Source organism: Somniosus microcephalus, chromosome 25 (genome assembly GCF_052327205.1).
Source record: "Somniosus microcephalus isolate GS21.2 chromosome 25, FLI_Smic_1.0, whole genome shotgun sequence".
Classification (NCBI taxonomy): domain Eukaryota; kingdom Metazoa; phylum Chordata; class Chondrichthyes; order Squaliformes; family Somniosidae; genus Somniosus; species Somniosus microcephalus.
This window is the reverse complement of record NC_141011.1, coordinates 28254147-28277367: the sequence shown is the minus strand read 5'-3', so window position 1 is coordinate 28277367 and position 23221 is coordinate 28254147. Positions and strand designations below refer to the sequence as shown.

Sequence of the window (23221 nt, the reverse complement as noted above, 5' to 3'; positions counted from 1 at the left end):
CCCCACCCGCCAGACCACCACCTGACCCTGACGCAATCCCTCCCTCCCTCCTTTCTGCAGCCTAGTGCCACAGGTCTACCCGCCCGCAGCCAGCCAGCCTCTCAATCTGGCTGGCTGTGGGTGGGAAACAGATGTTTTCCATGCAAATCAGGCCCTGCCGTTAAATTCGGGTTTCCAGACTGCTTCTGAGCCTCCCCACCTCGCCAAACTATTAAAATTCAGGCCATTGTGTTCGGTCCACGCCACAAACTCTGTTCCCTAGCTACCGACTGCATCCCTTTCCCTGGCAACTGTCTGAGGCTGAATCAGACTGTTCGCAACCTTGGTGTTCTATTTAACCCCGAGATGAGCTTCCGACCGCATATCTGTGCCATCACTAAGGCCACTTATTTCCACCTCTGTAACATCGCCTGTCTCTGCCCCGCCTCAGCTTATCTGCTGCTGAAACCCTCATCTATACTTCTGTTACCTCTGGACTAGACTATTCCAATGCACTCCTGGCCGGCCTCCCACGTTCTACCCTCCATAAACTTGAGGTCATCCAAAACTCTGCTGCCCGTGTCCTAACTCGCACCAAGTCCCGCTCACCCATCTCCCCTATACTCGTTGACCTACATTGGCACCCAGTTAAGCAACGCCTTGATTTTAAAATCCTCATCCTTGTTTTCAAATCCCTCCATGGCCTCGCCCCTCCCTATCTCTCAAACCTCCTTCAGCCCTACAACCCTCCGAGATCTCAGTGCTCTGCCAATTCTGGGCTCTTGAGCATCCCCGATTTTAATCACTCCACCGTTGGCAGCCATGCCTTCAGCTGCCTAGGTCCTAAACTTTGGAATTTCCTCCCTAAACCTCTCCACCTCTACCTCTCTCCTCCTTTAAGACGCTCCTTAAAACCTACCTCTTTGACCAAGCTTTTGTTCATCTGCCCTAATATCTCCTTATGTGGCTCGGTATACGCTCCTGTGATGCACCTTGGGACGTTTCACTACATTCAAGGTGCAACTTCTTGTTGTTTTGTCGGACAGCTATTTTCAGTTTTCTACCTAGCAACAATCAAACAGCCTCTATAAATTTCAGCTGTAACCTTCTAAGATCTGCATCTTATTCCCCACCCCTGCTGTTGTGAGCACTTGTCGGAACTCACCCAGCATTATGTTTCCATACGCTAAGTTTGCTGCTCTCAGGACGTCGTAGCAACTGAAAATTTACCCTTTCGCGGTAAAACTGAAAATTAGTGCTGAATTGGGGCACTTCTCAAATGTGGGCCATTCCTACTAGGAGCTGAATTAAGACTCCCTGATCTAATTTAATGTATAACCCTTACTACCAGTACAATGCCCTGTTTTAACTAAATTAGGTTCATGTTTTGGATGAAGCAAATAACTACCTAGACTTAAATATTTTCTCTTCCTCCAGGCCATCCCCTCCAGGATGCCGAACATTTGAAGTCAGCTCCAGTCCTGGTGTCAATTGTTCTATTTCAGATCAACAAGGTGTAGCCATTGCAGTGAAACATGCAACAAGATGGGCCCTCAGCAAAGGGATCTTACTTGTGGTCACGACAGAAAAAACAAGCAATGCCCTCAACGATAGCAAGGTAACATTGTAATACCTCTGCAGACGCACTTTATTAATATTATAGAGCATGATGCAGTAGATTTTTATTGAAATAGAATGACCTGTAAATTACTTAAGTGGAAAACAGAAGATAGTAAAATGACAGAAGTGATATCAGCACGAGACAATAGGAGGCAAAGAGAGAAATTATAGACAATTCTGACAGAGAGCATGTGAACAGCTGAGGAGGTGGAGATGAGGCAGGTGAAAATGGGAGGATAAAAAACTGGCAAAGCGGGTAGGAGATAAAAAGTGCAGGTCGACACCAAGTGTGAAGATCACCCTGCCAGCATGATGTTCTGACAGAGGGTCCCCAGAAATGCCAGCAAACCCATCCCACATTACCAGCGTTTTCTACCAAACAAATTGGGGGGCTGTGGTTAACAATTGAAATGATTAAAGTCAGTATTAAGGTCGGAAGGTTGCAAAGTGCCCAATACAAAGATGAAGGGCTGTTCCTTCAGCTTGTGCTGAGCTTCATTGAAAGAGTGTGGAAGGCCGAAGACAGCGGTCAGAGTGGGAGTGTGATGGGGAATTGAAGTGGCAAGCAACAGGCAGCTCCAGGTTGCATTTGCGGACAGAACGGAGGGGTTCATCAAAGCGGCCATCTAAATGCGTGTGCCACCTGCATTATTTTATTCTCCCAGGCTCCAGTTTTTGTGCTTCCATTTCCACCTACTTTAACCCCCACGTCCTCTGTTTTTTCTGAAATATCTTTGATATATCTACAGAAATTTCAGCTGTTATTTCCAAATTTTCAGCATCTGTAGTTTTTTTGCTATCCATTTAACCCTACTCTTTGCTTTCTATCCCATCTCTCTACCCATATTGGGTTCAAATCCTGCTCCAGGCTCTCCAGCTCTGCCTCTAAATTCTGGGTTGACATCCAACAGGATACTCGTGTCCAGTAGGTGTGGGTAGCCCTGTTCATTGTATGGGTTGTGGGAGCCCATAAAACCCTCCATCATATAGGACTAATCACCTTATCGGCTAGAATAAAGATGGTTATGGTCATGGAAGGAGCATTCTTGTGGCTGCCTATCAGACTGTTAAACAACCTGAAAGCAAATCCTTCCACTGCTTCACTCTATTCTCCAGGAATATAAGATTAAATGTAAGAGATTTATGACAGAAAGCAGGAGAAACTGGAAGAATATAGTCCCTCTAAGCTGCGCGTGTGTATGGCCGTGCAGTAATCTGCAAAGGCCGCACACAGGCTTTTCCACTGGAAATACCACATGTGCAGACATTTAAACGGACTGCGCATTGAAATAAACAGGCTGCACACAAAAAAGCGCAGGTTAGAGGGAGCATTGCTGGAGAATACTATAGAATATGAACCCATGAAGCTACATTCCCTTTAATGCGATATGCTTTAATTATCATGAGAAGTCTTATTCACTAATTTCATAAGAACGTAAGAAATAGGAGCAGGAATAGGCCATACGGCCCCTTGAGTCTGCTCCGCCATTCAATAAGACCATGGCTGATCTTCGACCGCAACTCCACTTTCCCATCTAATCCTCATATCCCTTGATTCTGTTGGAGTCCAAAAATCTATCGATCTCAGCCTTGAATATACTCAATGACTGAGCATCCACAGCCCTCTGGAGTAGAGAATTCCAAAGATTCACAACCATCTGAGCGAAGAAATTCCTCATCTCAGTCCTAAATGGCCAATCCCTTGTCCTGAGACTATGCCCCCTCGTTCTAGACTCTCCAGCCAGGGGAAACAGCCTCTAACCTTTCAAGCCCTCTTGGAATCTTGTATGTTTCAATTAGATCATCTCTCATTCTTCTAAACTCCAGAGAGTATAGGCCCATTCATCCCATATTATGGCTCTAGAAGTTTAGCCACAACTGAGGTAAGACTAACTGGCCTATAATTTGATGATTTGTCCCTTTCCCCTTTCTTCAATTGACTTCAATAGAAAATCGGGCAGGTGTATAATGTGCGGCTCATCCAATATCCCTCTCTTTACACCAATGCCGAAAATTAAAAGACCCCCATTGTTCCTAATCTGGTTTCTGCTCTCTTCCTGTAGGTTACAGTTATATTTTATGGAGACAAGTTGGAAAAACCGATTGACAAGATGATCCTCCACCTCACGGCGGTCGGTAAGTGATTGACACTCAGGTTAAACAGACAAATCCGATAATTCCATGTGGTGAGTTGCACTGCTTTCATGTCATTGGAAAATGAGTTGTGCTTGGCCCAGGGCCTGGAGAGGTACTTGCACCAGAATTTTGTGGGTCAGCTTATTTACATATCCAATGGAGTAGTGACTGGTGTAAAACCCGAGTTAAACAGTAATAACGTGCTGGGTGCATGGAACTAGAGTGCAACCTTTAAAAAGCCAGTTCTGGCTGAAGACTGCAGCAGCAGCTAAGTAAGGAACCGTGTTCGGCTCAGTCAGTTGATTGCCAGCTAGCTTGACTGGATGTTTCATGACTGCCACTTTACAAGAATGTCTAACACAGGACAACCTGGCAAGAGACAGCCAAAGAATGGGCACGGGCATGGCACCGAGGTGGAGAAGAACATGCCATGATATCAAACCTCCAAACTTTCCTTGATGAAATTGAACTTGGGAGAGACAGAGTGTTGGGTGTCTGTGGCAGGAAACCTATCAAAAAAATCAGTCGTGCCACTTGGAGACAGGTGGCACTGGAACTGAATGCCAACTCCCACCCCCAAGGACTGCAGACAAGTGCTGCAAAAAGTTTAATGACCTGATCAGGGCAGGTAGGCTAACACACCAGCCACCCTCCATTTCCTTCCTCAGGCACCCCGGTCACTAGTACACTCCAAAAGCAACATTTGTACAACTAACCCGTCACAATGAACTCTGGTTAAGGGGAGCACTGACCCTGAATCTTACATTATGGCTACCCATAGCCCCAATAGCAATTACTTGTGTGCACAACCCTAAAATGCTTTCCTCGACTTTGACAAGGCGATATAGGGCTTTAAGCTAAATAGTGGGGTGGGGGAGGGATCCGCTGAGCAGAAATTTAAAAAGTCAAAGAAAAATGAGACGGCAAAAGTGCAGGGTAGCGATAGGGGTAATGATAACCAGAGTGTGGCAGGAAGGGACACATGAGAGTGCATCAGAAAGAGGGGTCAGAGTAGGGAAAAATGGTAAAAAGACAAGATTAAAAGCTCAGGGAGCAGACTATTTTAGATCTGGTAATGTGCAACAAGGCTGGATTAATTAATGATCTCGAAGTGAAGGATCCTCTTGGGAAGAGTGATCATAGCATGGTAGAATTTTAAATTCAGTTTGAGGGTGAGAAAGCTAGGTCTCAAACTAGTGTCCTGAACTTAAATAAAGGTAATTACAAAGGTATGAAGGCAGACTTGGTTAAAGTGGACTGGGAAAATATATTACAGGGCAAGACTGTAGAAAAGCAGTGGCAAACATTTAAGGAGATATTTCATAACTCTCAGCAAAGATAGAGTCTTTCTTTCTCACTGGAATATAAGAGAAGGATGAACCATCCGTGGCTAACTAAGGGAGTAAAGGATGGTATCAAATTGAAAACAAAGGCATACAATGTTGTGAAGAACAGTGGAAGGCCAGAGGATTGGGAAATTTTTAAAAACCAGCAAAGGACAACTAAAAAAATGATAAAGAAAGAGAAGATAGCTTATGAGAGTAAGCTAGCAAGGAATATAAAAACAGACAGTAAGAGCTTCTACAGGTATATAAAAAAGAGAGTAGCTAAAGTAAACATTGGTCCCCTAGAGGATGAGTCTGGGGAATTAATAATGGGAAACCGGGAAATGGCGGAAACTTTGAATGGATAATCAAGGGGCTATTGGGGTGGGGGGGAACGTAAAACAATCACTATCAATAGAGAAAAAGTACTAGGCAAACTAATGGGACTAAAGGTGGACAAGTCCCCTGGACCCGATGGCCTGCATCCTAGGGTCTTAAAAGAGGTGGCTGCAGAGATAGTGGATGCATTGGTTGTAATCTACCAAAATTCCCTGGATTCTGGAGAGGTCCCAGCAGACTGGAAAACCGCAATTGTAACGCCCCTATTTAAGAAAGGAGGGAGACCGAAAGCAGGCAACTATAGACCTAACATCTGTCATTGGGAAACGCTGGAGTCCATCATTAAGAAAGTGGTAGCAGGACATTTAGAAAATCATAATATAGTCAAGCAGAGTCAGCATGGTTTTATGAAAGGGAAATCATGTTTGAGTTCTTTGAGGATGTAATGAGCAGGGTGGATAAAGGGGAACCAGTAGATGTGTATTTGGATTTCCAGAAGGCATTCGATAAGATGCCACATAAAAGGTTACTGCACAAGATAAGAGCTCACGGGGTTGGGGGTAATATATTAGCATGGATAGAGGATTGGCTAACTAACAGAAAACAGAGAGTCGGGATAATTGGGTCATTTTCAGGTTGGTAAACTGTAACTAGTTGGGTGCCGCAGGGATCAGTGCTGGGGCCTCAACTATTTACAATCTATATTAATGACTTGGATGAAGGGACCGAGTGTAATGTAGCCAAATTTGCTGATGATACAAAGATAGGTGGGAAAGCAAATTGTATGGAGGACGCAAAGAATCTGCAAAGGGATATAGATATGCTAAGTGAGTAGGCAAAAATCTGGCAGATGGAGTATAATGTGGGAAAATGCGAGGTTATCCACTTTGGTAGGAAAAATAAATAAGCAAATTATTATTTAAATGAAAAGAGATTACAAAATGCTGAGGTACAGAGGGATCTGGGGGTCCTTGTACATGAATCACAAAAAGTTAGCATGCAGGTACAGCAAGTGATTAGGAAGGCAAATGGAATGTGGGCCTTTATTGCAAAGGGAATGGAGTATAAAAGTAGGGAAGTCCTGTTACAACTGTACAGGGCATTGGTGAGACCACACCTGAAGTACCACGTACAGTTTTGGTCTCCTTATCTAAGGAAGGATATACTTGCATTGGAGGCAGTTCAGAGAAGGTTCACGAGGTTGATTCCGGAGATAAAGGGGTTGTCTTATGAAGAAAGGTTAAGCAGGTTGGGCCTATACTCATTGGAGTTTAGAAGAATGAGAGGGGATCTTATTGAAACATACAAGATTCTGAAGGGGCTTGACAGGGTAGATGCAGAGAGAACGTGTCCCCTCGTGGGGAAATCTAGAACTAGGGGGCATAATTTCAGAATAAGGGGTCACCCATTTAAAACAGAAATGAGGAGGAATTTCTTCTCTCAGAAGGTCGTGAATCTTTGGAATTCTCTTCCCCAGAGAGCTGTGGAGGCTGGGTCACTGAATATATTTAAGGTGGAGTTAGACAGATTTTTGAATGGTAAGGGAGTTGAGGGTTACGGGGAGCAGGCAGTGAAGTGGAGTTGAGGCCACGATCAGATCAGCCATGATCTTATTGAATGGCGGAGCAGGCTCGATGTGCCAAATGACCTACTCCTGCTCCTACGTCTTATGTTCTTATGATATCCCCTAGTCTTTCTTCTCCCATGCCAATTAATGCGCAGTCCCCAACTGCTAGTTAACTTCTGTATCCCTTCTTTGACAGACATATCCCTGGATGTGGATGCAGATCGTGATGGTAAAGTTGAGAGGAATAATCCAAATAAGGTGATTAAAAACAGAAACCTACACAGTTTATGTTTTACAACACATTTGGGGTGATTTCCGTGGGATTCTCCCTCTCGTTTACTGTAATGTTGGTGGAAGAACTGGAGAAACACCAGAAAACAACTTGCATTTTTTTGGGGCCTTTAACTAGCAAAATGTCCCAAGTGAATTCACAGAAGCATTATCAGACAAAATTTGACATTAAGCCACATAGAGATATTAGGACAAGTGACCTAAAGCTTGGTCAAAGAGGTAGGTTTTAAGGAGTGACTTAAAGGAGGAAAGAGAGGTAGAGAGAGAAGCGGAGAAGTTTAGGGAGGGAATTCCAGAGCTTAGATAACGGCTGCTGTCTTTAGGGGGTTCCACAGTTCATTTCCTTTTCAGTGGAACCACAGACACAGAGAGTGAGCAATCCAACTCTACAGACCGGCAGGGTTCCCAGAGGTGGAAGGAGCAATTGATGAAATGCATGTGGCATTCAAGGTTCCATATGGGAACCTCCCCATTCTCATGAAAATGAAAGGCTTTCATTTGATTAAAGTGTAGCTAGTGTACAATACCAATCACCTTATCCTGCACGTTAATGCTCACTACCCAGGAAGCTGTAATGTCGCTCTCATCATATGCCAATCAACTATATCAGCTCTGATGACTCAGAGCCATGTATCATGAGGATTGATTGGTGATCAGGGCTATCCCGTGTAGTCATGGCTTATGAACCCAGTAAGACTGACACAGACAGAGGAATAGTCTCAGGGTTTTCAGTAGGTGTTCCTCCCCTCCCAGTGCATTTCTCTGGCACTAGTTATACGTGACCATTTTCTTTGCATGGAGAGAACGCAATGATAAAGCAACGTGAGTCGCATAGACACATTTTCTCCCATATGAGCATATGCATCCCATGAGGATGAGAGGTGCAGGTGTATTGTCCCTTTAAATCAACTGTCCTTCAAAATTAGCAGAACCCCTTGTGGCAAGCCATGTAAGTCTCTATCATTTGTACAGGATGTACCTTGGGAACAGTGCCTTCACTTATCTTGGTCACCCTTGTGAGATCATTGAGCCTCTTCCTGCACAGTTTGGCAGTTCTTGGGCTGATGGAAGTTCCACTTACTGTTTGAGTGGCCTCCCTCTATACAACCTTGAACCACCCTCTATGGGGCTTCCAAAATATTTCCTTTCTAGCCCTTACGTCAGCCAGTAAAACATTCATGGATGGATTTGAGAATCTGGGAATCTTTCCTGCTGCTGAACACGCATCCCAAGGCTGCTGCATTCTCAGTCTGCTGCTGTTCAACTATATAAGCACTCTTTAATTAGCTGCAGCGTTTTAAGCACTGTAGCAGCACTTTCCTTCCCTCCATCGTTGCAGTGGTAATGCAATGAAAAGCGGTATTATTGCTTCTAACATACACTGCATGCTTAATTAGGGACCCTTTAAGATCCTCTTTAAAAAAAACTCACCGCTTTGAATAAGCTTTTGGTTCCCTCTCCTAATTTCCTCTTCTTTGTCTTGGTGTTCGTTTTCTCCAGACTTCTATGAAGTGACTCGAGATATTTTTCTAAGTTAAAGGCACTATATAAATGCAAGTTGTAATGTTTTTTCTTTTCTTTACCAGGGTTCTTGGTCATGGGGCCCTAAAGGACACGGAGCTATTCTTCTTGTGAACTGTGACAAGGATGAGCCGGGTACTGATGGAGCTGACAACAGTGATGATTCAGTGCCCATATTTGAAGGTGACAAGAAACGTGTACTGCTATATGTGTTAAGGTACCGCTGGCTGTGTCAGGTGTACTCAGTCTGGTGCAAATGAGATCCTTTTGGGAGAACTCAAAAGTTGAAATGTAACTGAAAAACAGAAATAAAAAATCACTTCTTCTGAGAGGTGACTAAAAACATGCCAAGTATTGATTTCTGGTCAGTTGACTTGTTATTCACCTTAAGAATGTAGCTACCCCCACTATTTTACTGACAAATGTGGATATTTTTGCGTTTCAGACCTCGAAGATATGTCTTGTATGATCCTAAGAACCAAAGGACCCAACTCTCTGCCACCTGGCTACAAACTCCAGCTGTACATTTCAGCTTCTGATAGAGAGAAAGTACAAGTCTTTCGTCATGATCTAAGTGAGTCTATCTCTCTGACATTCTCCAGAAAGATTTTCATTAAGATCCTTCTTCCCTTTCTATTACAATTTCCAGGTTTTTATAAGAACATAAGAACATAAGAAATAGGAGCAGGAGTAGGCCATACGGCCCCTCGGGCCTGCTCCGCCATTCAATAGGATCATGGCTGATCCAAATCTAGACTCACATCCACTTCCCTGCCCTCTCCCCGTAACCCCTAATTCCCTTATCAGCTAGGAAACTGTCTATCCGTTTTAAATTTATTTAATGTCGCCGCTTCCACAACTCTCTGAGGTAGCAAATTCCATAGATTTACTACCCTCTGAGTGAAGAAGTTTCTCCTCATCTCAGTTTTGAAAGGGCAGCCCCTTATTCTAAGATTATGCCCCCTAGTTCTAGTCTCACCCATCAGTGGAAACATCCCCCCCGCATCCACCCGATCAAGCCCCCTCACAATCTTATATGTTTCGATAAGATCGCCTCTCATTTTTCTGAACTCCAATGAGTAGAGTCCCAACCTACTCAACCTTTCCTCATACGTCAACCCCCTCATCTCCGGAATCAACTGAGTGAACCTTCTCTGAACCGCCTCGAGAGCAAGTATATCTTTTCTTAAATATGGAAACCAAAACTGCACGCAGTATTCCAGGTGTGGCCTCACCAATACCCTGTATAACTGCAGCAAGACTTCCCTGTTTCTATACTCCATCCCCCTTGCAATAAAAGCCAAGATTCCATTGGCCTTCCTGATCACCTGCTGCACCTGCATACTAACTTTTTGTGTTTCATGCACCAGGACCCCCAGATCCCTTTGTACTGTAGCACTTTGCAGTTTCTCTCCATTTAGATAATAACTTGCTCTTTGATTTTTTCTGCCAAAGTGCATAACCTCACACTTTCCAACATTATATTGCATCTGCCAAATCTCTGCCCACTCACTTAGCCTGTCTATGTCCTTTTGCAGGTTTTTTATGTCCTCCTCACTCACTGCTTTCCCTCCCATCTTTGTATCGTCGGCAAACTTGGATATGTTGCACTTGGTCCCTTCCTCCAAATCGTTAATATAGATTGTAAAGAGTTGGGGTCCCAGCACTGACCCCTGCGGAACACCACTAGTTACTGATTGCCAGCCCGAGAATGAACCATTTATCCCAACTCTTTGTTTTCTGTTAGATAGCCAATCTTCCACCCATGCCAGTATATTACCCCCAATCCCGTGATTTCTTATCTTGATCCGTAATCTTTTGTGTGGAACCTTGTCAAATGCCTTTTGGAAGTCCAAATTCACTACATCCACTGGTTCCCCTTTATCCACCCTGTATGTTACACCTGACTCCTGCTTCCTGATCTGTCTCATTTTCTATTTTCTTGCCACCTTGGTGCTGTACTCACTATGGGCTTTGGCTGTTCATTCAAGTTTCTCAATTTTATAAAATAAAATCAAACCTTCACAAGAGAAACTTTGAACTTCATACCAACGCTCGATTAGCTTCTTGCTCCTCTTCGTTTTCATCCTTGCTTCCAAGTTTTCTTATTAAAGACGTCATTCAGTTGTTATTGCACCATTCTCCTTTTGTTCTGAACACTGCAGCAATATTGACATCTGTCCTGGGTAGAAAGAAGCTGTCAACTGTTATGGATTATACAAAAGGCAGCAATGAATATAACTTCTTCGCCGAAGGGCTCATGTTTCCAGATGAGAAGATTAATAACTTGGTGACCATCAACCTCAGCCTGCTAGAACCAATGGTAAAATTCTGACCTAATTCCCGATGTATTCGATGAATGGTGGGATTGGATGCATCAATGAGTTAAAGCCTTTGAATCCAGTGCAGACTAAGATTTTAGCTGCCTTGCCTCGCTAATTAATAGGTTTTAGTGTCAGTTACTTTAATACTTTAAGAAATATAAGATTAGCAGATATTCTATTTATTGACACATGAAACATAGTAAACCTGCAAGAGCCGCACGCCCACAGTAACTTACATCAGTCAGCCCGCTGGACGGAACCTTGTTCAAGCTGCCCCCTTACACCAGGATGCTCTCACTCTTTATACCCTGCAGTGATCCATATATGTCCGCCTGTCTTCTGGCCTGCTTCTGAAGGGAAGCAAGCAAAAGAAGGCTAGAACCTTTCTAATCTCTGATTTAGAGACACATTCTTTGGTACCCAACAGCCTTCAGTTGCTTTCCTTCAGTTATTTTATGGAACAGGCTGGATGGACCAGTAGGTCTTTTCCTGTCTGTCATTTTTCATATGTATCCCTAAACTAACTTACAAACTGTTAATTATGTTATTTCTAGGTACAAACATCCATTATAATTTAATCTATTACTCACTCTTGCTTAAATTTATATTGGCCCTGAATTTCCTATCAGAGGCTTCCTGCGTGCAGATGCCTCCGATCGGAGAAAATCTACGCATTTACCTGCTGGCTCCGTAGGCCCCGAGACTTCTGATCCTGGGGCTCTCCGGGTCCGCGCGGGCAGAGGCCCAGGTATCCTATTAAACAAATTTAATTTTGAAAAAAATAATGTTTTTTTACTGGGCTAAAAATAAACTTAACCTTTTTAAAAGTATTTTTAAATTATAAATGAGTCAAAATTTTTAATTTTTTTAAACTCTTATGCTGGCAGAAGCAGGCCTTACGCTGGCTTTTAACCAGGCGTAAGATTTTTAAAGGTTTTCAGTGGGCGGAGGTTGTGACTCCCTGCCCGCAGAGGCCCTTTTCCCAGGCATGATCTGTCAGATCACAAGTGCCGGTTTTCAGCGCATGCGCTCAAACAACATCACTAAAATAGATTATCTGGCCACTTATCTCATTGCTGTTTGTGGGACTTGGCTGTGCACAAATGGGTGGATGTGTTTTGCCTACATTGTAACAATGACTCCACTTCAAACTAAAGTACTTCATTGGTTGCAAAACGCTTTCAACTTTGAGGTTGGATAATGGCAGGGAAACATCAACATCTGTCGCCTAAAAGAAGTTGGTAGAAATCTTTGACAGTGAGGGTGTGAAGTGACTTTATTGGTTGAGTCAACTGTTACTGATTGAAAGCACTGGGCTGACAGTTGTGTCCTCCTTTCTCTGGCTGCTGGCTGTCCTCTTCCATGTCCTCTCCTTCCTGTGCACCCTCCTTATGTTGTGGGGAAGGAGTTCCTTCCACACCCTCTTTATCATCATCGCCTTTCAGCTTCCAGAAGCAGGAAGCCTCTTCTTTCATTATGATGTTATGTAGTACACATCATCCTGGAAGAATTCTTGAGATTCTTCCTGGGCTGTATTGCAGGGCTTAATCCAGGAACCTAAAATGAGCCTCAAAAATGTCTATAGTCTGCCCTACTGCATTTCTTGTAGGTGGCACAAGCCTCATAATATCTGTTGACTCCTGTCTGCAAAAGTCTTACTGGCATCATAAGCCATGACTTCAGGAGAAAGCCCTCATCAAGGCAGCTTCCTGGGTGTCTGGCATTCACATGCAGGATAAGGAGATTGGCAATGCGTACTAGCTGCACATTAATAAGAATGAAAGCCTTTCCTGTTCATAAAATTCAGATGGGGGGTGGGCTTCATCATATGGGACTTTGAGTGGCACATGTGGTCTGTCAATTGTTCCTTCCATCTGTGGGAATCCTGCCAGTCTATGAAACTGGATAGCTCTCTGTTTGTCTGGGTTAATTGGGAAGGATATCAATTTTACTGGGTTCTTGATAGAACATCAGTGACCTTCTTGGCACAGTGGCAAAGGTAACCTGATGCTACTTGGAAGGATCCAGTTGCAAAGAAAGTCAAGATAATGGCGACTTTTACCGGTACAGAAAATGTTGTTCCCATAGTGGAAGTCAGCTGCAGGTCTTCAGCCAGCAGTTGACATATATCCCCAGTAGCCTCTGAGGGGCAGTGTAGCCTTCTGAGGCATTGACAGTAAGCCCTGGTGTGTAGGTATGTGCATGCAGGGAAGAGACACATTTTGTGATGCCTTACTCTACAAGCATCCAATCTAGCCACTTCCACATCCTCATCCTCATCCTCCATTTCATATCAGAATAAAGGGAAATTCATGTCCCAAATGCAAAGCAGTACCTTCAGCAGAACTAGCAGCAAAAGTCCTGACTGAACTTCCAAAGTACTAAAGAGTACTTCATTGTGAAGCACTTTGTTAAAGGTGCTAAATAAATGCAAGTTCTTTTAAGAAGGAGTTAGATATATTTCTTAAGGCTAAAGGGATCAAGGGATATGGAGAGAAAGCAGGGACAGGATACTGAATTTGGATGATCAGCCATGATCTCATTAAATGGCGGAGCAGGCTTGAGGTGCCGAATGGCCTACTCCTGCTCCTATCTTCTATGTTTCTATGTTTCTTTCAACATACAGCATAATTCTGAAGGCCCTGAAAATGGAGTTTCCTGGTCATCCGTCAGAAGTGGGGCGAGCAGGACTCTTGGCCACCTGTAGGCGAGGAGCAGGGGGGTAGTCATTAACATAACTGGAGCAATTGGACCACACAACCGAGGTGTCCCCCTAGACAGCCTGATAGAAAATGGGGTGGCAATTGCCCTGCCTTATAACAGCAATTAATCCGAGAAGAATTTGGGGCCTTTGAAAGGCCAAGCTCAAGCTAGTTCTCAGCTGGCAGGACTTCCACTAGGCCGAAGGAGGAAATAATGGGCAGAATTGCCAGAGCAGCCAAAGCATGTCCCTCAACATTACTCCTACATGTAAGGGGGTGAGAAGACTCATTTTCCCCCTACTGATCGGAATTTCAAGATAAGGTATGTGGGGCAGAAACCTGGCAGATATGGGACCCACGCCAAAGAAAAGCATCCTTCCCCACCCCCCCCACTCCCAAAACCAGGACCGCGCAAGTTTCCTGCCCTGTCTGACCGCAAAGCTGTGAAACAAAATCTTAGATTTCATGGTACCAAGTTGTACTAAATAAAGTAAAGGGGATTACTGCTGGAAAGTGAAACACCAATACAAATATAAATCAATAAAATGTTTCTGTAACTGTAACACACTTTGACATCTTTTTCCCCCCCAGACTGTTGGAGAGGCTCCTATTTTCACAGAACAAGCTGTATTCCGTTTGGCTCCATGGATTATGACTCCTAATACTCTGGCTCCTCAGGAAGTGTTTGTGTGCAGGTAAGAGGCTGTTGCTTAAAGTAGTGACCGATTTTCCTAGTGGATACAGCACCAACTTCTCTAACCAGACCTAGATGTCTGTTCGCTCAATCTGCCAGCTGTAGTTTGGCAGAGTTTAGTCACAAGAACCACTGTTTTGCTATTGCTGTAGTGGAAACCTGGCCATTGTGTTTTGCTAAGTGTGCTTACTGTTGGCTGAGCTTGTGATGTCATTGAGGCAGTCCTGGAGGAGTCCATGACTGGATGTAATCCCCATCACAGGATTAGGGCCCTGATACAGCAGGGTGGGATGAATATCCCAAAACACTGACTGACTGACTACCCAGCAGTTTTATTAAAAATCAATTATCCCTTCCTCCAGATCCCTCTAGTTTATAGAGCTATTAGTCTAATATCTGTTTTGGAGACATTACTATAATCAGTTATTAGGGAGAACGATTAAGCACTTGACGAATATAAGCTGATCAGAGAAAGTGAGCATGGATTTCTAAAGGGTAACTCATGTCCAACTAACCTAGTTGAAATTTTTGAGGGGGTTACTAACACGGTAGCTCACGGTAGATCAGGGAGTGTCTATGTTATTTACGTGGACTTGCAGAAGGCATTCAATAAGGTTCCAAACGAGAAATTATTAGCAAAAATCAGAATCCACGGAATTGGAAGCAACTGATTGACATAGGTAGGGAATTGGTTTGGAGGTAGGAGACAGAGAATAGGGTTAATGGGTATGTACTCCAATTGGCAGGATGGGACTAGTGGTGTCCCCCAAGGATCTGTACTGGGGCCTCCGCTTTTCAAAGTATTTATCGACAACTTGGATGAAGGAATAGCAGCCCGCATATCCAAGTTTTGCTAATGAATCCAAGTTAGGCAGCACAGTAATTAGTGTAGATGGGAGCAGAAAATTGCAAAGGGACATTGGCAAATAAAGTAAGTGGGCAAAACGATGGCAGATGGGGTTCAATGTGGCGACATGTGAGGTCATCCACTTTGAACCCAAGAAATATAGACCAGAGTACTTTCTAAATGGGGAGTAGCTAGGAATTGTGGAGCAGAGAGATTTAGGGGTCCATGTATGCAAATCATTAAACGGTAATGGACAGGTACAAAAAATAATTTAAACAGCAAATGGAACATTAGTCTTTATCTCAAGAAGGCTGGAATACAAAGGGGTGGAAGTTATGCTTCAGTTGTATAAAGCTCTGGTTAGACCTCTTCTGGAGTACAGCATTCAGTTCTGGGCACCACATCTCCGGAAGGATATATACTGTATTGGATGGGGGTGCAGCCTAGATGCACCAAAATGATACCAGGGCTAAAAGGGTTAAATTATGAGGACAGGTTGTATAGACTTGGCTTCTTTTCTCTTGCGTATAGAAGATTAAGGGATGATCGAATTCAGCTATTCCACTCTCGAATCTCATTTCTTTCTCCCTTAGTCTAAGCGATAATGTAAAATTCCTCAAGGAATTCACAGCTGTGGTGAAAAAGGCAAAGTGCAACCTGACAGTTTGTCCTGAGACTATGAATCGCAGAGATCGCTGGATGCAGGTAAAACAAGAAAACAATTCTTAAAATTCCAGTCTGCAGCAACACTGAATATACATAAAAGATAAGTGCTGTAGTGACCTTCACCTCCACAGACAGAACAGGTATATCCTAGAGTATGGCCTCAGGTCAGACTCCTGTATGCTACAAAGCTCAGCAGGTATCTTTAGGGAAACTTATGCATTGTTGCTCATATAGATGCAGGAAAGAGCTCCTTGCTACCCTCCTCAGTCTGCTCTGATGCAGCCATATCTCTGATCTAGTATTTCCTCCTCCTTCACATCAAGGAATGCCAAATATAATGATAGGAACAAGCTTTCAATCTACCAGGGGAGATTAACACCCTTTAAGAGGCAGGTTAGACTCGTTTAAATCCCTCCCAAGCAGAACCCACTGCTTCAGCCCTCAGAAAATAAACAGAAAGGTCTCTGTTGTGTATCGGGGAGTGCTAGTAACCAAGGGCCCTTGAGTATAATTAGTGGTATTGATTTGAATTAATTTAATTAAAATTAATTAAAGGGTAAGTCATGGCAGGACAGCTCAGCCCCATGGCATGCTCCTCCTCTGCTATGTGGGAAATCAGGGACACTTCCTGTGTCCCTGACGACCATGTGTGCGGGAAGTGTATCCAGCTGCAGCTACTGACAGACCGCATTGCGGCGCTGGAGCTGCGAATGTATACATACTGGAGCATTCGCGATGCTGAGGACATCATGGATAAAACGTTTAGGGAGTTGGCCACACCGCAGGTAAAGGCTGCACAGGCAGGAAAGGAATGGGTGACCACCAGGCAGAGCAGTAGGCGCAGGCAGGTAGGGTAGGGGTCCCCTGTGGCCATCCCCCTCTCAAACAGATGTACCACTTTGGATATTGTTGAGGGAGATGGCTTATCGGGGGAAGGCAGCAGCAGCCAACTTCCTGGCACCATGGGTGGTTCTGCTGCACAGGACGGGAGGAAAAAGAATGGGAGAGCTATAGTGATAGGGGATTCTATTGTAAGGGGAATAGATAGACGTTTCTGTGGCCGCAAACGAGACTCCAGAATGGTATGTTGCCTCCCTGGTGCAAGGGTCAAGGATGTCTCGGGGCGGCTGCAGGGCATTCTGGAGGGGGAGGGTGAACAACCAGTTGTTGTGGTGCATATAGGTACCAATGATATAGGTAAAAAATGGGATGAGCTCCTAAAAGCTGAATATAGGGAGTTAGGAGGTAAATTAAAAAATAGCACCTCAAAGGTAGTAATCTCAGGATTGCTACCAGTGCCACGTGCTAGTCAGAGTAGAAATAGAAGGATATTTCAGATGAATATGTGGCTAGAGGAATGGTGCAAGGAGGAGGGATTCAAATTCCTGGGACATTGGAACTGGTTCTGGGGGAGGTGGGACCAGTACAAACTGGACGGTTTGCACCTGGGCGGGACCGGGACCGATGTCCTAGGGGGAGTGTTTGCTAGTGATGTTGGGGAGGGTTTAAACTAAAATGGCAGGGGGTTGGGAACCTGTGCAGGGAGACAGAGGAAAGGGAAGCAAGGATAGAAACAAAAGACAGGAAGGAGAAAAGCAAAAGTGGAAGGCAGAGAAATCAAGGGTGTAAATCAAACAGGGCTACAGTAAATAATAATTCTAAAAAGTCTAAGAGTGTTAAAAAAAAACAAACCTGAAGGCTTTGGGCTAGAAATTCACTTTGGGCCCGCCAGCTGGCTAGCGCCCAGAAGTTAGCGCTGCACGCGGAGCCAGTTGCGCCCGTCGGAAATTCAGTTTCTGCGCCCCAAGTCGAAACCAGCAGCTATTCCAGGGTGTGCCCGCCCCCGCTTGGGGCGCTGAAACTGAATTTCGGCGCGCTAGGTGCCGCAGCGCCACCCGCTGCGGAGCGGCAGGCTGCGGTACTGCAGGCCTTCCTCCTTCTCTTAAGGGGGAGGTGCCTGCAACGGGGAGATCGCCGCTTGATAGTGCCGGCAAATGAGCCCGGCACCACGGAGAAGTGCCGGGCTCTCGGAAAACAGCCGGCAATGCCGGGGGGGGGAGGGGGGGGGGCGGCGGGGTTGAGGAGGCCGGGGAAGGAGGTGCGGGCAGGCCGCACCTCCGCCTTAACTCGCCCCACTAAGGCTGCAGGACGGCCCCGTCTTTACATCGTTGTTTGCGGCCGCTGCGGAAGAGGCGGCCGCAACTAAATATGGGGGTCGGGCCGGTAGCGGGGTGGAACCGGGGCACTGCGCACACCGATGACGTCATCGGTGTCGGCGCAGCGCTACCGGCTACCGCCGCCATTACCGCAGTGCTGAATATCAGCGCAAACTCCTCAAGTGGCGCAGAAGCCCTCTTTGGGCGGTAACTGGGCGCAAAGCCCACTGAATTTCTAGGCCTTTGTGTCTTAATGCGAGGAGCATTCGTAATAAGGTGGATGAATTAGTTGCGCAAATAGATGTAAACGGATATGATGTAATTGGAATTACAGAGACATGGCTTCAGGGTGACCAAGGCTGGGAATTCAACATCCAGGGGTATTCAATATTCAGGAAGGACAGGCAAAAAGGAAAAGGAGGTGGGGTAGTGAAATAAAGAATAGATTTGCTTTTCTAATCTAGGCTTTATTAACTTTAAAAACCCAGTAGCACATCTTTCAACACCAGTCTCCAACAATGACTAGAGAGAACTGAATTTAAGATGGCCACCACAAATCACCTGACATCCACTACCAATGAGTTTACAACATATATCTCAAGGTAGAAACAAACAACCAATTACAATACTTCTTACTAATACAGAGAACAACCACCCCATTCACCAATCACAATACTTCTTATTAAACATAGGAAATAATCACCACATTCACCCCTCCTTTTAAAACATGCTCCAACCTAAATAACCTTTACAATTTATAATTAATTTATTTACAACTAAAATACAAATATAATATTTCAACAACTTTAAAACATTACTATCAATTTAAAAGTCCATTTTCAATCGGTCGACCGGATATCTTGTTCGTGTCGACCTTCTTAACCTTGGTGAAATTCCTTGCCCTCCCACACCCGGAGGCACCGAAGTATCTTCTGCAGACAAGCTATCCATATCCTGATTATCAACGGTTTCCGGATTGGAAATCCCATCAGGAAGTAAACTAGGACAGTCATGAACATCCATCAAAGGCTGACTAATAGAAGTATAATTATCTACAATAGGATTGGAAACATTCGTAGTATCGATAACAACATCCACATTATCTGAATCATGACTATTATTAGTATCCTCGGAAGAGGGCTGGCCACCACAAGGAGCCAAGTCTTTAATTGAAACAGTACTTTCTTTCCCATCTTGGAATCGAATATGAGCATATTGGGAATTTGCCTCCAACAGCTCCACCTCCTCCACTAAAGGATCATATTTTGACAATCTAACATGGTGTCGAAGCAACACAGGTCCCTGCATAGTAAGCCATGAAGGTACCGAATATCCCGTAGTAGATCTCCGTGGGTAATTAAAGAGCCTTTCATGGGGGGTCACATTAGTAGCCGTTGAAAGCAATGATCTAATGGAATGCAGGGCATCAGGCAGTACCATTTCCCACTGTGTATTCTTAAGATTCCGGGATGTCAAAGCCAACATAACTGCCTTCCAGATCACCCCATTGTATCGTTCGCACTGTCCATTACCCTGGGGGTTATACGGGGTAGTTCTACTAGTAGAAATTCCCCGACTCTGAAGGTATTCCTTCAACTGGGAAGACATAAAAGAACTTCCTTGATCTGAATGGATATACGCAGGCATCCCAAAGATGACAAAAAGTTGAGTCAGACATTTGATAACTGTAGCAGCTGATACACCTGTGCAAGGAAAAGCAAAAGGAAACCTTGAAAACTCATCCACAACAGTAAATATGTATCGATTTTGAGTCGTTGAAGGAAGAGGCTCCTTAAAATCAACGCTCAAACGTTCAAAAGGAGAAGTAGCCTTTATAAGATGAACTCGTTGAGGCTTAAAGAAATTCGGTTTACACCGAGCACAGATAGAACATGATGAAGTCATCCGCTTGACGTCTTCAACTGAAAAGGGCAAATTCTTACTGCGTACGAAGTGTATCATCCTCGTAACCCCAGGATGACATAAAGCATTGTGAAGATTAATAAGCGTATCTCCGTGAATCACAGAACAATAAGCCCTCGACAGTGCATCAGCAGCAACATTATCCTTCCCCGGACGATAAACTATATCAAAATGGTAACATGCCAACTCAATCCTCCACCTCATTATTTTATCATTTTTGATCTTTCCAAAATGTTTAACATCAAACATAAAGGACACAGATTTTTGATCGGTTACCAACGTGAAATGTCGCCCCGATAAATAATGTCTCCATTTACGCAGTGCTTCTACTATTGCATATGCCTCTTTCTCTATTGAAGAATGCCTTTTTTCACTATTGTTCAAAGTACGTGAGAAAAAGGCCACAGGTCTTCCATTTTGGTTCAGAGTAGCCCCAATTGCAAAATCAGAAGCATCCGTCTCAATCACAAAGGGAACCTGCTCATCAATAGAATGCACAGCTGCTCCTAGGATATCCTTTTTAAATTTATCAAAACATGTCCTGGCCTCCCATGATAGAGGATATGTCGTAACCCGTATAAGGGGCCGGCTCTTCTGCGAAAAGTTTGCAATCCAATTAGAATAGCAAGAAAACAGTCCAACAACTCATTGCAAAGCCTTAGAATTAGTAGGATAAGGTAAATCGATCAATGGTCGCAGACGTTCTGGATCTGGTTTAATCTTATTTCCCGAGATAATATACCCCAGTAGATTTACCTCAGTAGTCGAAAAGATACACTTCTCTTTATTAAAAGTTAAACCAACTTTTTCCGCAGCTTGAAGGAATCTTTCTAAATTAGAATCATGCTCCACTCTTGATTTACCACACACCGTGATATCATCTAAATATGAAAAGGTGTCAGAGAGAGAGTTATCACTTATAAAAGCATCCATTGCCCGTTGAAAACAAGCAACACCATTAGTAACACCAAATGGTATTCGGCAAAACTGATACAGCTTTCCACCAGCCTCAAAGGCTGCATATGGTTGATCCCTCTTAACAATAGGAATCTGATGATAAGCACTCTTTAAATCAATAGTGCTAAAAAACTTATACTGAGATACTTTGTTGATAAGCTCATCAATCTTAGGCAAAGGGTACGCATCTAATTGAGTATACCTATTAATAGTTTGAGAGTAGTCTATCACCATTCGTTTCTTATGCCTCTCATTAGTGGTGACAACTACCTGAGCCCGCCAAGGTGAACAACTAGGTTCAATGATTCCTTCCAATAAAAGACGTTGGACTTCAGAACTAATAAATTCTCTATCCTGACTGCTATACCTTCTTGACTTGGTAGCAATTGGCTTACATTCTGGCATCAAATTGGAAAAAAGTGATAATGGAGAAATGAATAAAGAAGTTAATCCACAAATCGATAAGGGTGGCTTAGTCCCTCCAAACGAAAGACTAAGACTCTCGTGTAATTTAAGCACATCATGACCAATCAAAATATCCGCACAAAGATTAGGCAAAACAGATAGGCGTATATCAGTATACGTATTACCTAGAAGAATCAATTTCACAAGGCAACAACCAGCTACTTGTGAAGTAAGGGTCGTCTGAGCCATACACACCTGATAAGTAACAGGCAAGATTTTCAAACACTTTTCCTTCACAAACTTAAGACTTATAAAACTCTCGGTACTGCCCGTATCTATGAGAGCCTTCACTTCTAACCCATTAACTTGGGCCATAACTATAGCTTTGTTTAGGCCATGAGCAAATGCAGCAGAAATTGATGCAATAAACGCCCTCTCTACAGGTTGAATAGTCGCAGAAGAGGAGGTAATTGAACCTAATGATCTACAAACACGTGCATAATGACACCTCTTGCCGCATTTACTACATACAGCCTCCTGGGCAGGACACTTCAAACGAGGATGTCGGACGTTCCCACAAAAATAACACTTCTGAATCCTAGAGGCAACAGCCGGCGAAGTAAAAGGTGGAGCTATTGGAGTAGAAACTATTTCAGAATCTAGTAAACCACTCCCATTAAGTCCACCTAATTCCTTTTCGTCCGGAACTGCCGAAACCACAGTCATAGGCCGATTAGAAAGAGCATAAGAATCCGAACTTCTCTGAGCCATATCCAATGTAGAAGCTTGCTCAAAAGCACTCTTCAGATCCAAAGTCTTATTTTCTAACAACCGCTGACGAATTGATCTAGACAGTAGTCCATTAATAAAAGCATCCCGTACCGATTCTTCCTTATATTCTTCGGCCGTCACGGCTTTATAATTACAGTTAGCACCAAGGTGCCGAAGTGCTTGTAAATAAGTATCCAAAGATTCTCCCACCTGCTGCCTATGGGCAGATAGAAGGTAACGTGCAAATACCTCATTCTTTGGTTTAACAAAAATCTTCTCCAATGTAGAAATAGCCAATTCGTAAGTTTTACAGTCCAAAATATACTTATATACACATCCGGAGCAATGTAGTTGATCAGCATATTCAGCTTATTCAGAGACTCTTGTTCCAACACACCCAAAAAGTTTGTAAATGTACAATACCAATGTTTCCATTTATCATCCACTCCTGCAGAATTAGGGTCAGCATTGAATCGTTCCGGTTGAAGATATCGCTCCATTCTGATAAAAAGTTAATAAATTGAAATAAAGAATAGATTTGCCTTTCTAATCTAGGCTTTATTAACTTTAAAAACCCAGTAGCACATCTTTCAACACCAGTCTCCAACAATGACTAGAGAGAACTGAATTTAAGATGGCCACCACAAATCACCTGACATCCACTACCAATGAGTTTACAACATATATCTCAAGGTAGAAACAAACAACCAATTACAATACTTCTTACTAATACAGAGAACAACCACCCCATTCACCAATCACAATACTTCTTATTAAACATAGGAAATAATCACCACAGGTAGCATTGCTGGTTAAAGAGGAGATTAACACAATAGTAAGGAAGGATATTAGCTCTGATGATGTGGAATCTGTATGGGTAGAGACGAGAAATACCAAGGGGCAGAAAACTTTAGTGGGAGTTGTATACAGACCCCCAAACAGTAATGCTGAGGTTGGGGATGGCATTAAATGGGAAATTAGAGATGCGTGCAATAAGG

The 23221-nt window shown here is 43.7% G+C and overlaps 1 protein-coding gene across 1 annotated transcript in view; it reads left to right on the top strand.

Moving 5' to 3' along the window:
* The window catches only part of LOC147100575 (protein-arginine deiminase type-2-like), a 59014-nt gene that overhangs the window by 9496 nt on the left and 26297 nt on the right, over positions 1–23221 (top strand). Inside the window, exons 3-10 of the mRNA XM_085966967.1 lie at positions 1417–1597; positions 3663–3735; positions 7163–7224; positions 8844–8961; positions 9224–9352; positions 10944–11101; positions 14396–14499; positions 15939–16050. Of these exons, the coding sequence (XP_085823093.1) occupies positions 1417–1597; positions 3663–3735; positions 7163–7224; positions 8844–8961; positions 9224–9352; positions 10944–11101; positions 14396–14499; positions 15939–16050 (937 nt within the window). The remainder of the gene's footprint in view (positions 1–1416; positions 1598–3662; positions 3736–7162; positions 7225–8843; positions 8962–9223; positions 9353–10943; positions 11102–14395; positions 14500–15938; positions 16051–23221) is intronic.